Source organism: Phyllostomus discolor, chromosome 9, assembly GCF_004126475.2.
Source record: "Phyllostomus discolor isolate MPI-MPIP mPhyDis1 chromosome 9, mPhyDis1.pri.v3, whole genome shotgun sequence".
NCBI classification, from domain to species: domain Eukaryota; kingdom Metazoa; phylum Chordata; class Mammalia; order Chiroptera; family Phyllostomidae; genus Phyllostomus; species Phyllostomus discolor.
This window is the reverse complement of record NC_040911.2, coordinates 79,435,075-79,448,947: the sequence shown is the minus strand read 5'-3', so window position 1 is coordinate 79,448,947 and position 13,873 is coordinate 79,435,075. Positions and strand designations below refer to the sequence as shown.

The 13,873-nt window shown below is 41.2% G+C and overlaps 1 protein-coding gene across 4 annotated transcripts; it reads right to left on the bottom strand.

Annotated features, from left to right (window-relative positions):
* Positions 1–1,194: 1,194 nt before the first annotated feature.
* On the bottom strand, positions 1,195–13,785 carry TRMT6 (tRNA methyltransferase 6). Of its 4 annotated transcripts, none has more exons than XM_028524499.2 (11): positions 13,489–13,785; positions 9,760–9,887; positions 7,957–8,066; positions 7,330–7,421; positions 7,120–7,203; positions 6,735–6,859; positions 5,614–5,972; positions 5,137–5,222; positions 4,354–4,456; positions 4,164–4,250; positions 1,195–2,870 (listed from the first exon to the last, which is right to left on the bottom strand). In XM_028524499.2, the coding sequence occupies exons 1-11, from the start codon at positions 13,614–13,616 to the stop codon at positions 2,679–2,681; spliced, it is 1,494 nt and encodes a 497-aa protein (XP_028380300.1). In that variant the 5' UTR covers positions 13,617–13,785; the 3' UTR covers positions 1,195–2,678. The 4 variants fall into 4 exon arrangements, with proteins under 4 accessions (XP_028380300.1, XP_035865472.1, XP_035865474.1 ...); XM_036009579.1 differs by having other exon boundaries at positions 13,485–13,784; XM_036009581.1 differs by lacking the exons at positions 7,957–8,066; positions 9,760–9,887 and having other exon boundaries at positions 13,489–13,615.
* Positions 13,786–13,873: the final 88 nt, after the last annotated feature.

The following is a 13,873-nucleotide window of genomic DNA, read 5'->3' as shown; positions in this document are numbered from 1 at the left end:
GAGGAGACACTGGTCAGAGGGTACAAACTTCATCATAAAACTAGTAAGTTCAGAGGACCTAATGTACATCATGGTAAGTAGAGTTAACAATACTGTAGTATATCCCCGAAAGCTGCTAAACTTAACTGTTTTCACCACAAGAAAGAAATGGTAATTATGTCATGGGATGGACGTTTTAGCTAATGTTATGATGGTAATAAATTTGTAACATGTATCAAATCAATACATGCTCACCTTAAACTTACACAATGCTGTGTGTTAGTTACAATACAGCTGGATAAAAAGATTTCATACAATTTTAGTGTCCCTCTAAGCTAAAAAAAAAACCTAATTGGCACCACTGTATATTTCCAAGTCCCTAACGCAATGAAGAAATAAGATGGACATTACATAACAGTTATCTTTACTTTTTGACTGTCCCTCATTATATTTCATGTAACTGTTCTGGTGGCTGGATGTGCAGAAGTCAGAGTTATCCATTTATCTGCTCCAAAGGTGGGTGTCCACTTTACTAACAAGACATAAACACTGTACACTTAGCTGCACTCATGATGTGGGTGTACAAACAGGTGCCTCAGTTGTTTTTGGGCTAGCAGCACCAGCATCCCCCGGAAACTTAGAAATGCAGCTTTTGCCCACCCCAGACCTACTGAATCAAAAACCCGGGGGTGGGGCCCAACAATCTGGGTCTAATAAGCCCTCCAGGGTATCCTGGTGCACACTAAGTTTTCAAACCACTGACTTAAATCATCAGTACTCAGCGATGAAGTAAACTACATTGAGAGAAAAATAACTCTATCTAGGTTAGCGTTAACTCAATGCTGCTGTGAGACCAGTCCATGAGGTAACTGCAAGGGCAGCTGTGGGTGCACAGGGCCTTGGCAGTGCAGACCCTCAGACTGAGTGGAATGGGATGGGACAAGGAGACTGGCTGAGCCCCAAGGTGGAGACGGTTCTGATGACAGTGACGAGTGGTGACCAGTCACTACTGAATCCAGTCTGTGCACATTTTGTGTCCTTTTGATCAAACGTGACTGGCTATATATGGGTGACAACTGCAAGGGCTGTTTGCAAAGACAAGTTCAGTGAGGTGCCAACCAGGGCATGTTTTCTTACACTGACCACATGTCACAATCAGCTGGGAGCCAGTGAACGCGGTGTCACAGCCAGCATCATTAATGTCAGGCCAAAGGATCATGGTAGGAAACACTTTTATTCTTCAAAAGTAGTTGTTTTAAGAAAAAAAGAATCAAAACTGTACTTGGTAATCACACTGGCCATCATCAGAATAGTACATGCTATTAGGAAAAAGCAGTTTCTTTTTTTTCTGAGATGCTCCTCGGTGGAAAATCTGCATCTATACTGTAACAGTGTGAACAATACACATGATGAGTGTTTACTGAGCAAGACTCATGGCTCTTGCCTTGGCTTACTTTAAACACTTTTCTTGGCTGCAGCAGGTAACCAAATAATTTGATTATATTTTTTCAGAGCTTAGAAAGACTAACCACCTAATCATGCCAGAGCTCAACAAACCAGCATTAATAATCACCAAAAAAGGCACTTTAAAATACATTTGACAAGGAGTGACACTAATGCAGTAACTGGTCTAAGCCCTGCACTAAACTGTGTCAGAGTTCCTAGAGATGATGCATTCTGGCTCCACATATGTGTGTATATATAAATATATAGGTATGTGTGTATACTGACATCCATATACAGCAAATCCTCAAATAACATCAGTTCATTCACTGTCACTTCATTATTACACTGATGAGATGCCATAAGAACTTAACTCTTGTTTGTATGAACTAGCTCATGGTAAAACTGGTTTCAGTATATATCATTCTGCTTAAAGTCGCAGAATCTATAGACAACGTTGAATGAGGACTTACCATATGTATAGATGTGTATACATCTATCTCCATAAGTCTCTGGGGAGTTAAAAACCATGTTTCCTTTCATTGAATAGTGCACCAAAATTCTAGTCACTTTATTTGGAACAAAGAATGAAGAGATTGCTGAGTTAATGCAAAAAAGTACTGTACTACACCTTTCTATCAATAAAAAAAAGGAATAAAATAAATACTTTACTTTCCTAGATCATCAACTATTAAAATAAGAAAATCTAGCATTTTACAAAAGTTTATTCCACTGTAGGGAACAGGCCATTGTACCAAACATGTACCAAAACAGGACATTTTTTGGTACTGTAAATCTAACACTCACACATCTGTATTGCTTAGGTTTCAGAGAGTGGAATGAATAAGGAAATTTCTTCTACAAATTCCTTCCTTTAAGTACCCACCAAGTTTTAGCTATGTTGTGTTATTACACTTGGCTTAACACAGTCTTGTATAAATATATTTTTAGGATGTCTAAATTCTCCATTTCTGTACAGAGTACTAAAAGTACTTGCAGCAACGTTGTGAAATAAACAGAATTGGCCATAGCTCAGTCCACCGCACACCCCAGGTTTGGGTATTTTGGCTCAAGGTTTTGACAGACCAAACCCATCTGTGTCAGAAGTGAACAAAAAACTTACTTATTTTTCCCAGGAACAGGTGTACAAACATGATCTTAGGTTAGAATATGAAAAACTGATTAGTGATGACATCTTAAATTTAATTACTAACTGTACAATGCCTGAGAACAAAAATCAAAGCAACTTTTGAAGGTTAGGAGTCAGACTCCAGGTATTTCCACTTTTTAGCTGCTGGCTCTTCAGTCTCGTGTAATTCTAAAGTACTCGAGTTGGATTTGAGACTGGGGTCTGCTTTAAGGTTTTCCATGGCAACAGTGAAGCCTGAGAGAAGGTACCCCCCACCTCCACTCATCAGTAGTTTGGGATGGCTTCGATCTGGCAAAACCTGAATAAGACAGAAAGACAAACACTCAAGTTTCCCCAAGCAGGTAAAGAACATGCTAACAATAAACATGCCAGACATCAGAATTTAAATGACACAGATTCTCTTGAAGATTTAAACAGACCAGTTTTTAAGGAGCTCCTTCCTTCAAATGATAGTGCTGATAAAAGTAGATAAATTGGTTTAAGTGATTTTCTTTTGAAAAATAAAACCGAAGCTGTTTCTCTTAAACCTGACACAACTTTTTGGTGGCAAATGAGCAAACAGCTTGCATAGTGCTCTGGGCCTGTGAGTGGCTTTCTTGCCCTTGGCTCCAGGATGCTTCATGGCCAACGGCGGAGCTTGGGTCCATGGAGATGTAGCCACTGGACATGCACTCACAGGGCCCCCTTTCCTAATGCCCTGCGGACTCTGACAAGGCTTCTCTCCTGCTACTAGTCAAATAAGATGGCTGCCATGAAGGGCAGGATGGCTCAGGGCTGGAGTGTCCTGTGTTATGCAAGGACACTCCAAGCTTCAGGGCAGGGCCTGTGGCAGCATGGAGGTGCTCCCTCAGATCTCTCTTCAAGAGGGAACTGGCTGTGAGGATTTCAAGCAGCAGAAGGCCTTTAGCAAGCCTGCTCCAAGTTGGTAATGGCATATGGCCACCAGGACTGCACCATTTCTGGCCAATACAGGGCTACTTTACTAGGAAGTCTTTGCTCTGGGGCTTTGCATGATCCTGGCTGAGACTTTCTCCCTTCCCTACCCGCTTTGCCCCTCTTTCACAGCCACCAGACCTGCACCATGGTCTGAAGGCTCTCTCTGCCGGCCTAGTCCTGCTCCCTCCCTGCTTATCTTTCAAAGGCATTTCCCCGATAAGTCTATTACACTTCTAATTCCACTTGACAAATGCCTTCCTGAACTGACCTGAACTGACAGAGCCCACCGGTAAATAGTGAAAACTTGCTGCAAAGACACCTCAGCAGACAGGAGAGGGTCACTTTCTTGGCTTGGGGATTTTGCAATTATTAGTCATTCCCTCCACAGTGATCTGGAGGCCTTGAGTAAACACAACCTCAACAGTTTGCACCGTAAATGCCTCTGAATTGGAGTTACAGAGTAATAGATCTTGACATAAAAGGAGAAAAGAAGGGCCAGGCCAGATCAGGGCGCTTTCTCTGAGTTACAGGCATGAGACTGTTTCATCTCTGTAAACAGAAACAGGGATATCTACATTTAACAACTCCCAGTAGTACTGCGGGGAGCCAGAGACTTGCGCAATCAGCTCCTGGGCCTGGCTGTAAGAACGCATACCTGGTAATTCCTGAGCCAGGTTTCAGACAACCGGAGGTTGATGACCCCTCCTCTTTCCCGCAGTTTTGTGTAGCATTCCAGCAGAGGCTGAAGGCATAAAGAAAGTTCTATTAACAACTAGTGCTTAGGATACAATTTGAGAATCAACGCTTGAATACAAGAATTCCCCTCCACTCTGTTTTAGCATTACCTCTTTATACTGACAGTAGACCACGAACGGCCTTGAAGGGGCCACGAAATCCAGCAAAGACAGCAGCAGTGGAGTGGGATGGAAACGACTGGCTACAATTAAACTGCAAGAAAGATGTCGGAGATGTTATTCTCTTTACTCCCAAAATGGAACATAGGTTTTAAAACACATTTACAATGATCATGCACTTATTTGCATCACTTTTATACAAGGAAGAGCTTTAAATACAACATTCCAAAATTTCCGGATAAAATCATGACCTACTAATTTCTAGGAAACACAAGCTGAATTATAAGCTCTCAAGGTGCTTGGCAACTCTAAGTAGCATTTAACATTCTTGATTTAAGAGAATCACCTGGACTACACTTGGAACCTGTAAAAATTTACTAACCAATGCCACACCAGTAAATTCAATTAAAAAATCATTTGGAAATAAATCCAACCTTGATGCTGGCCTTGCACCTCAATCTCTCTCTCCTTGTCAGGTCTCCTTAGCCCTCACATCAGACAGTTTCACATCAATCTGAATGCCCCAGCATCTGCACGTAGGCAGGACTACACAGCCCCGGCTGATGCACCATCATTGGAGAAATTTCTTTAAAGACTCCAAAACCAGCACAATTTCCTACCTCTACCACATGCAGCCTCCTTTCTTAAAAAACCCAAGACAGAATCATCGTCTCTGCTCCCATAGAATCAAAGCAGACAAGCAGAGAATGCTAATCTGTTTGAAGCAGAGCCTACAAACAGCAAGATGTCACCTGCATTCTTTCATCAACGCACCCGTCTGCGTTCCTTTCACTCAGCAGAGCAGCAGCCTCTAAATGTCTTTTCCTCTGCTCTTCTTGTCTCCTCTGCTTTTCCTGACTCTTCAAGAAAAATAAGAAACCGAAGTACTGAGGTCATTCAGACATGCTTATGGAAACATTGGTCTGTCAAAACATTTCAAAAATATTTATCAACTCGGACTAAAGCAGCAGCAGGTCTTATAAATGTATAAGGAGGCTGAAAACACAAGAAAACCCATATGTTATAAAATGATCATTACGCTACCTCTATACAATGTTTCTGTATCATAAAGCTCCATCCCACAGATTGTATCACACATGTGTGTACACCCCCATACACACTCTTTCTCCATCTGTTTTAGTATTTACTATTTTGGCTGCAAAGCCAAGTCAAATCTCAGTGCTTAAATGGAGTTAACTTAGGTCCTGAGCGGAATATTATGAGGGCAGGGGGACTCTTTAACATCCTTACATAATCTTTTTTGCTTCCTCTCTCTTTAGGCTCCTTGTAGGCTGGATCTGGAGAGATAATTTCTACTGCTCCCTGTTCTTTGGGGTGGTTGCTCTCTGGGGCCTCTGCCATGCTGTCTTCATTCTCCTGTTCTGAAGTCTGTTTTTCCTCCAATGTGTCACTACTTTCTTCAACTGAAGCACTGTCTTTTGGCTCCGATGACAACATCTCAGCAGAGAATGTTCCATTTAGGAGACTGCCCACTTTGTTGAGGGGGAATTCATAAAGACCACTCAGGAAAGATTTGGGAAATCCAAAACATGCTGTGGCTGCCCGAACTGGTCCACCTCCTGGGTACAGCTGAATAATGGAACCAAAACCTGAACAGATAAAACAAACATCTCTTGATGAAGATGACTCCAGATTTTGCAAATCCTTAGGGTCTCCCACAGTAAGAAGACTGAAGGTCTTTCTACTTGACTCTGTTCAGTGGCTGACAGATGAGATGATGCAGCTCCTCTGGGAGTTTATAATCTATGAATATCCCCAATGGATGTAATGTAATTCCAAAACAGGTTAACAGAAAATCTTAAAGAAGTTTACTCCCACCTGACACTATAGTAAAACTGTGAGCTTACAAATCTGTATGTCACATGATTGGTGACTGCTTCTCAGCTTTCCCCCAGTCCAATGACATCACTTTCAAATAAGGGAGTTAAAAGTTCTTACGTTCTAAAGATAAGTGGGGTCACAGAAAGAGCAGGCAAATCAGGTTGTACTATATCTTCCAACAGAGAATACATTCCTAGTATTTTCCCCCATTCAATTCAGGCCAATAAAATGAGCAACAGCTATATAAGAGTTTTCTGAAATCACTGCCCTGGAGGTCTTAGCCAGCCACAGTTTCAGAACCACCCCCACTGCTACTGAAGCAGGGAAGGGCAACTGCTGTCCAGGGGCGCCAACACAGCGTGGGCTGGGAGATGTGGACCATGCAGAACAGTCCCAGGGACTGGAGCTGCCCAGGCCCAAGTCACTTCAATAACCTCATAGTAATTCAACCGCACTTTCCATGAGATTGAAATTTTAATTTTTTTAGATTCCTTTACTCCAAACATGAACTTGAAAATGTTAAAACTTACCTCCCATTCGTTCCATCATGGCGCCCAGCACTAAGCCTGCACATGTTTCCATTACGATCATTTTATTGCCAGCACGAATATTTCCCAATGTCAACATCTGGGCTAGTGTATCATATCTCATGTGGCTATGAAAAAAAGAACAGTTCGTTCATTTTTGGCAAAGCAAGGCCTGTAATTTTAATAATCATTTTTCAAGTTTTGTCACATTAGAAAGCATGTTGATAAGATTATTGATTGCTTTGGCAGCAATGGTAAAAAGAACTTACAATTTATGGGGTAGGAGAATATTTTATGCAGGTGAGCAAGTTTTTGTTTTACTTAAAATCATGACTTTCTTAAAGACAAATTCTCCCCAATTATACTTTTGAAAGGAAACAAAGCGTACTTAATTTTTCCAGGTTCTCTGGCATAATACATAATTGAAAGAATGCGGGTGGATGGCTTCACGACAGTAATGATGGCTTCATATCTGGGGGAAGAAGAAAACGGAACACCAATTTTTAAATACCAGTTTAAAAATATTTTATTTTTAATAATGTTTTTAAAAAAGTCTACAAGAAGATTTAATGTTTCTGTCTTTCTCAAACAAACTTACTTCTTTTTCTTCTTTTTTATATATTTATCTTGAGCAAATTCTGTCTTGTCTCGGAATGTTGTGCTATTTTCAATTAACTGCTGAACTATTTCCTGTAAGAAAAGGAGCAGATTTCCTGAAATTTTATTTTCACAGAACACATCACTTCAAAGGTTTCTTACCCCAGAATGTATCCAAAGGTCTGATTCTCCAGTTCCTTTTCCACAGAAGTCTAAATGGATGAATTCTGTAGTTTCTTACTCTATCTAGAATTTGTATTAAAGTACAAGTATTTTATAACTCCGTTTAAACTAAAATAAAAAGGACATACAATAAAAAAAGAAGAGAGGTAAAGGAAACCTGTCATTCTTGGAGTCACTGGCTGAAAACATTATTGAAAATAAAGTTAAGCTCTAATATGCACTGTTATTAAATTTTCTTTTGCTAACAATATTAGTAATCTTATCACTTACATTCCTGCATATAAGAAATGAAAATTTTGACATAGTGAATTGCATGTACATTCCAAGCTATTTCTAATAAGTATACAGTATTTTTACATTTTACCTTAGGTAAAACCTGCTTTAAAAACCAAGCATTTCCCTAAATACCAAACAAAAACAAAACACAATATCCTTTTAATATTACCTCTCCTTTAATGCCCTTGTCCTTTAAAGCTTTTATGTCATCTTGAGTAAGTTTCTGAGATTTCCCATCATCAACTATATTTCGATTATCAGTGCCCGCTTCTTTGGTCTCTAAGGAAGGAAATTGCTTTATGACATTTATGATCTGAAATTATTAAAAAAATCTTCCTTCTTCTAAGTTCATATCTACTTCCAGCCCATCAGTCACTCAAATTTGGCCTTCTAGTTCCACTGGAATGTACATGCAAACTATCCTTTCTTGCCACTACTCCAAGTCTCTAACTCCTCTCCCCACTCCCACTTCTGCCCCCTTACAATCCACCTGGAAGTCAGTTATCTTTAAAATACAAATCAGCTCATCTATGCTGATGCAGAAACCACAAAGAGGCTTCCAGTATCAATTAGAATACAATGCAAAGATGATCTGCAAGTTTGAGTGTGCTCTGGCCCTTGGCTATCTTTTTCTGGCCTCATTTCTTAACTCCCATTCTCAACACATTGCCCTTGTTTCTGTCCTAAGCCCCTAATCACAAACCCACCACAGGGCTTTAGTACTTGCTGCTACCTCTGTTAGCAATACTCTTAAGACAATGTGAGTGGCTGCATCCTTTCCATCAATCAGAGCTGAGCTCATCACTGCAGCCATGTCTCACTCCATCCAATCAGCCTCCAGTACACCTCTCTGCTTTGTCATCTTCATAGCACACAACACCATCGGAAATTATGCTGGTTGCTACTCTATTAGATTATTTTTGGTATTCTCTGCTAATATTTTTTTTAACATATTTATTTATTTTTAGAGAGGGGAAGGGAAGGATAAAGACAGGGAGGGGAAACGTTGATGTGTGAGAGAAACATTGACTGGTTGCCTCTGGCACTCCTCCAACTGGGGACATGGCCTGCAACCCAGGCATGTGCTCTGACAAGGAATCAAACCAGCACCTTTTGGTTCACAGGCCGGTGCTCAGTCCTGAGCCGTGCCTGTCAGGGCTCCACTAATACATTTTACTAGATGATCCATTTCATGAACTGTGATCATCGTAATGACTAATCATGCCTGAAACATATTTGGTACTTAATAAAAATATGGATGTTAATTTAAAAGTATTTAACTAACTTGTTTGAACCAGAATTTTAATACTACTTTAATTATTTAGTTTTTATAATTATTTAAGGATACTTAATTTACTAATAAAATATATTAAGTACATTTATTTTAACAAATATTAAGTACTTAATTTTAATTAATAATAACAGCTAAAATTATGACTGATTAACTATAAGCAAGGCACTATTAAGAACTTTCTATTTATCCTATGACTCGCTATGGCCTAGGCACTAAATATTTACTGTGCCATTTTACAGATGAGAATGTAAGATTTAGAGAATAACTTGTCCAAGGTTACAAGGCAAATAATGGAGCTGAAACTTAAACCTAGCCAACTGAATTCAAAGCCAGACATCTTAATTTCCTCCCAATATGTTCACTATTTCAAAGCTGTTCCTCAACTTCTGGGCGCTGAAAGGGCTCTGCATCTGCTCTTACACTGAAGCACCAAAGACTCATGGGATTAAATGCCTGGCCCAAGGTCAGAGAGCCAATGAATGACCGACTGGAGCCAGATCCAAGTATCTCAAAGCCAAAGGCACACCTTGCTTCATTGCATCAAACTACAGTTCTTAGATTCCGAGTTTAGATTTCTTTAGAGATAGCCTGGGCTGGCACTTTTGAATTAATTAGGGTTGACAGATTTCTGACTGGCCAGCTCAAGAGCACCTATTACATATACCCAAAGTAGTGCACCTGAAGGAGGCTCTTCCTTTTTCTTCGTAGGCTGAAGACTTCCTCCACTGGTCACTTCAAATGTGGTTCCGTAACTATGGCCAATGACGTTATCCAGATAGAACCACTGTTTTTCAAAGGTTACTTTTCTGGGAAAGAAAATGCAATCAATTAGTCAATTCTCATTTGCATTCAGTATAGAAAAAATATGTTTATTCTAGTTTATTTCAAATCTGGTCTACACAACGGATGATCTACAGCATTACTAGAGAGAATCCGGTTGGGGCAGAGACATAACAGTAATAAAGAAGCCACAAAAACATTGAATTTGGAACGAGAAACAAGGACAAGACATCCCTCCTCTGAGGCATAGGTCTGACTCCAGTTAGCATTATCAACAGGATGTCCAAGCTCACAGGCTCTGCAGACTTCCCAAATAGCACAAAGGGTGGCCAAGACTGCCAGGCCACTGGACACATTGACACCCCTTGTAACTTACATAAGAAAATCTCAAAACTGAACAATCTTTGAGATGACAGGGATTTAACAAATTCCCTAGCTTAAATGACCGTTTTCTTGGAAAATTATCTAGTAAAAGCAAATTACATTTACAAATAAACATTACTGACAATATACACATTTGGAAATGGCGCTTAACAATGATGATGCTCTGCTGAGCACCAGGTGACTTTAGCTTTTCCCATCACCCAGACGGGTTTTTTTTGGTTTCTTTTTGGCAGTGAGAATAACATTTATTGAGAATGGCTTATTACAAATAAAATCCAATTACCCAGATTTTTATCTTATTACAATTTTAAAGTGAAATCCCACAAAAAAAAACAAGAACCTTTCCTTCCTCAAGAAGAAAACTAACATCCACTGAGTGCCAATCAGGCACTAGGCAGTATCTGCCAGATGTTTCACCCTTTTCAATTTAATTCTCACAGTAATTCTGGGGCACAGCTCTTTCCAGGAGAGCAATATGAGACTCAAGGAAAAGTCCAAGGTTCAGTTAAAACGTGGGAGCTGGGATTCAAACCCAAGTCTGCCTGCACCCAAAGCCTGGTTCTTTCCACTGTACCACATGGCAAAGACCAATGGATCTCAGAAGTCCTGCCCAGTTTCAGGATATGGCTCACACTGATGGAACTCCAACTCCCGGAGGACACATCTAGTTAATTTTCTTTGTGCTGCACCCCACACCTTCTCTTCCCTTCTCTGTTCCCACGGAGGCTGACCATGACAGAATGCAAAGGGCACATCACTCAGGCTCCCTGCCGAAGGCTTCCTAACACTGCTAGACTCTGAGTGCATCACAGTCCCTACTAGTTCTCTTAACCTTGCCACCCCTCTGTATGTTATGTGTATGTGTCATATCTTCATTAAATCTCCTCACTTGAATCATCTGAATCAATTTCTGCAAGATCCTGAGTGATCCTCATAGAGCCAACTCTCTTCTCTGTTGGGTCTTCAGTTCCTAACAAATGACACTCAACATATTTGCTAACATAAAAGCTGACAGAGAAATTGAAACTCAGCTCAGCCTTGATGTGCACCTCCTCCCCATTCTTTGAGTACCCAGTGCTAATGAAATACTGGGTCTTTGCTGGGGTAGAGTTTATCCCTCTGGCAGCTGGTTTGATGTGCAAGGAGGGTATGTAGCTCAAACTGATTGGCCTGATAGGAGGTCACTACCCTAGTCAGAAAAGTGGGGCCCAGTCAGAGGGATGTGGAGCCAAGTCTTCACTGGGAAAAAGTGGGATTTGCAATCTCCTTCTAGATACCTAGGACTACTTCTGGCCAACCAGATGAGTGTAGCCCTAAGGGGAGGGAAAATTTGGCCTGGGATATAGCTGACCTCAGAGGGTCATTTTCTAAATGTAAACTAATGTTGTAGCTTCTGCCAAGGAAAGTGATAAAAAGTGTTTCCAAATTTTTAAAAATTCTAAAGAGTACTTTTAAGAAACAGATATTGCTGACTGCCTCCTTAGTAATGAAAAAGTTCTTGCCTAAGCATATTTTTAAGAAGCACACTCAAACAGCCACATTTCAAAATCAGGCAAGTTAAAAAAACAGTATGACAAGGAAAAAAGAAAAAGAAAAAACAAAGTTTCGCCTGTACAGTCATTATACAGTTGTGTAACTTTGAGTTCACTGAACTTACAACTTAACAATGTTATACTTCAATTAAAAAGTTTAAATAGTTGGCACTTTCCAAAACTTATGTACTTGGGAGCAAGCACACGTTTCTAGCCAGTCTGAAAATAAAAAAAAGTACTGGTTTCAAGAATACAAAATACAGTCCTGTGTGAGCCACAGCCAGTGTGGCTCAGTGGTTGGGTGTTGTTCTGTAAACCAAGAGGCTGCGGGTTCAATTCCTGGTCATGAAAACATGCCTGGTTTTCAGGTTTGGTTCCCAATCAGGGTGCATAAGAGGGGCAACCCAGTCAATGTTTCTCTCCCTTCTTCTCCCTTCCTTCCCCTCTTTCTAAAAAAAAATAAAAAGAATACAAAATACCATAATGATGAGGAATATATTATAAAATGTCTCTAATCTCAAGCACCAAAATGAAGATTTTGTCAATGGAGAATTTAGAAAGGCTTAAAAGCTGGTGCAGATATTACTGAACTAAACTTATTTACTGAACTTTAGTTCATTTCTGAACTAAAAGAAATCCCTCCCCCTTTGTATTTATCTTTAGTGGAATGGTGCTTGTGCAAAAAAGCTTGGTTGTCATAACGTGAAGCAAAATAAGTCATCTGAACTGAGCACTTACCAGAAATTCCAAGTCTCACAACACCTAGACTTACGGTCTGCTAGCTGTTCTCCTGACACTGCACTGAACTTCCTTCTTTGTCCAAAACACTGTAACAACCCAGCTCAAAAGAAAGCTTGGTTGTATTTTTCAGATAATCAAAACATCCCAATACATTTTCACCATTAATATGCAACTGGGACTTAGTCTCACCACCTCTGCTAAAAGTTATCAAAATTCCTACTTTCCTAATACTAAATCAGTGATAACTAATCAGCAGGTTCACAAACTAAACTTAATTTCAAGTTCTGAGAACTTAAGCAAACTGCCTCTAGGCAATTTAACTTTTCCAAAACTCTCATGGTCTGGTGTAAAATTGGGAATTCTAGAGTGACCACACATTCCATGGGAAGTTATTCAGTGTAAACAAGTAGTTCCTTTAGGTAGAGAGAAGAGTCCAGAAGATCACACAAGGTCGGAGAGGTTTCATTTTTGTGCAATTGATCCTGGCTGAGGGATTAGGGAGGAAGGGGGTCTATAGGAGAAGGGAGCTGGGGTGGGGTGAGAAGCAAGGATAAGATCAGGGGTAAAGGGTGGGTTCTGTGAGAAAAAAGGAGAGATCTCAAGAACCTAGTGGAAGGGAACCCCAGGACAGGGGGTGGGGGAGAGAGTGACGGGGATGCACCCGGGCAATAGAGGGTCAAGAATGGGAAAAATAACTCAGCAGAAAGACTGAGAAGGATGCTGAAGACACAGGAGCAGGTATGAGATCATGGAAGGGGGTCTCTGTAGAAAAACAGGATGGGTAGAGGAGACCCTGAGGGCCGAGGATAGGGTCCTGGGGGAAAAGCCCTCCGTGGGAGGATCCGACAGCAGATAACTAGAGAGGACGCTGACAAGGACCCACAGAGCCAAAAATGACACCCTGCTGAGAGGGGTATGTAGGGGACCTAGAAGATGGGGAGTTGGACCCTAGGCCAGCGACCTGACTCACTTTCTCCGCTGAACTTGCACTGCTTTGAATACATCTTCCCGTTTCAGCACCACGAAGTCGCCGTCGCGGATGCGGTGGTCCCTGGGATGCTGTGGCTGCGGGTCCGACTGCTCCCCAGAACCCTCCATGACGCCTGGCGGGTCTCCCGACTTCGCAGCCTCTCTCCAGCCCCGGCGCGCGTCGCCAGTCCTCAGCGGTAGCTGCAACCAGCTTCAGTTCCCACGAACTGAGAGGACGCAGAACTCTCCGACCGGTACCGCCCCCACGTGTTGAGCGCCGCTTCCGTTTTCCGGTCAGCCCTCCAGGACAGCTTCCGGGAGCCTCAGGTCGTCCCTCTGGCTGAACTCCTTGATTGGCTGCGTTTAGTCCCGCCCCTTCCGCTTTC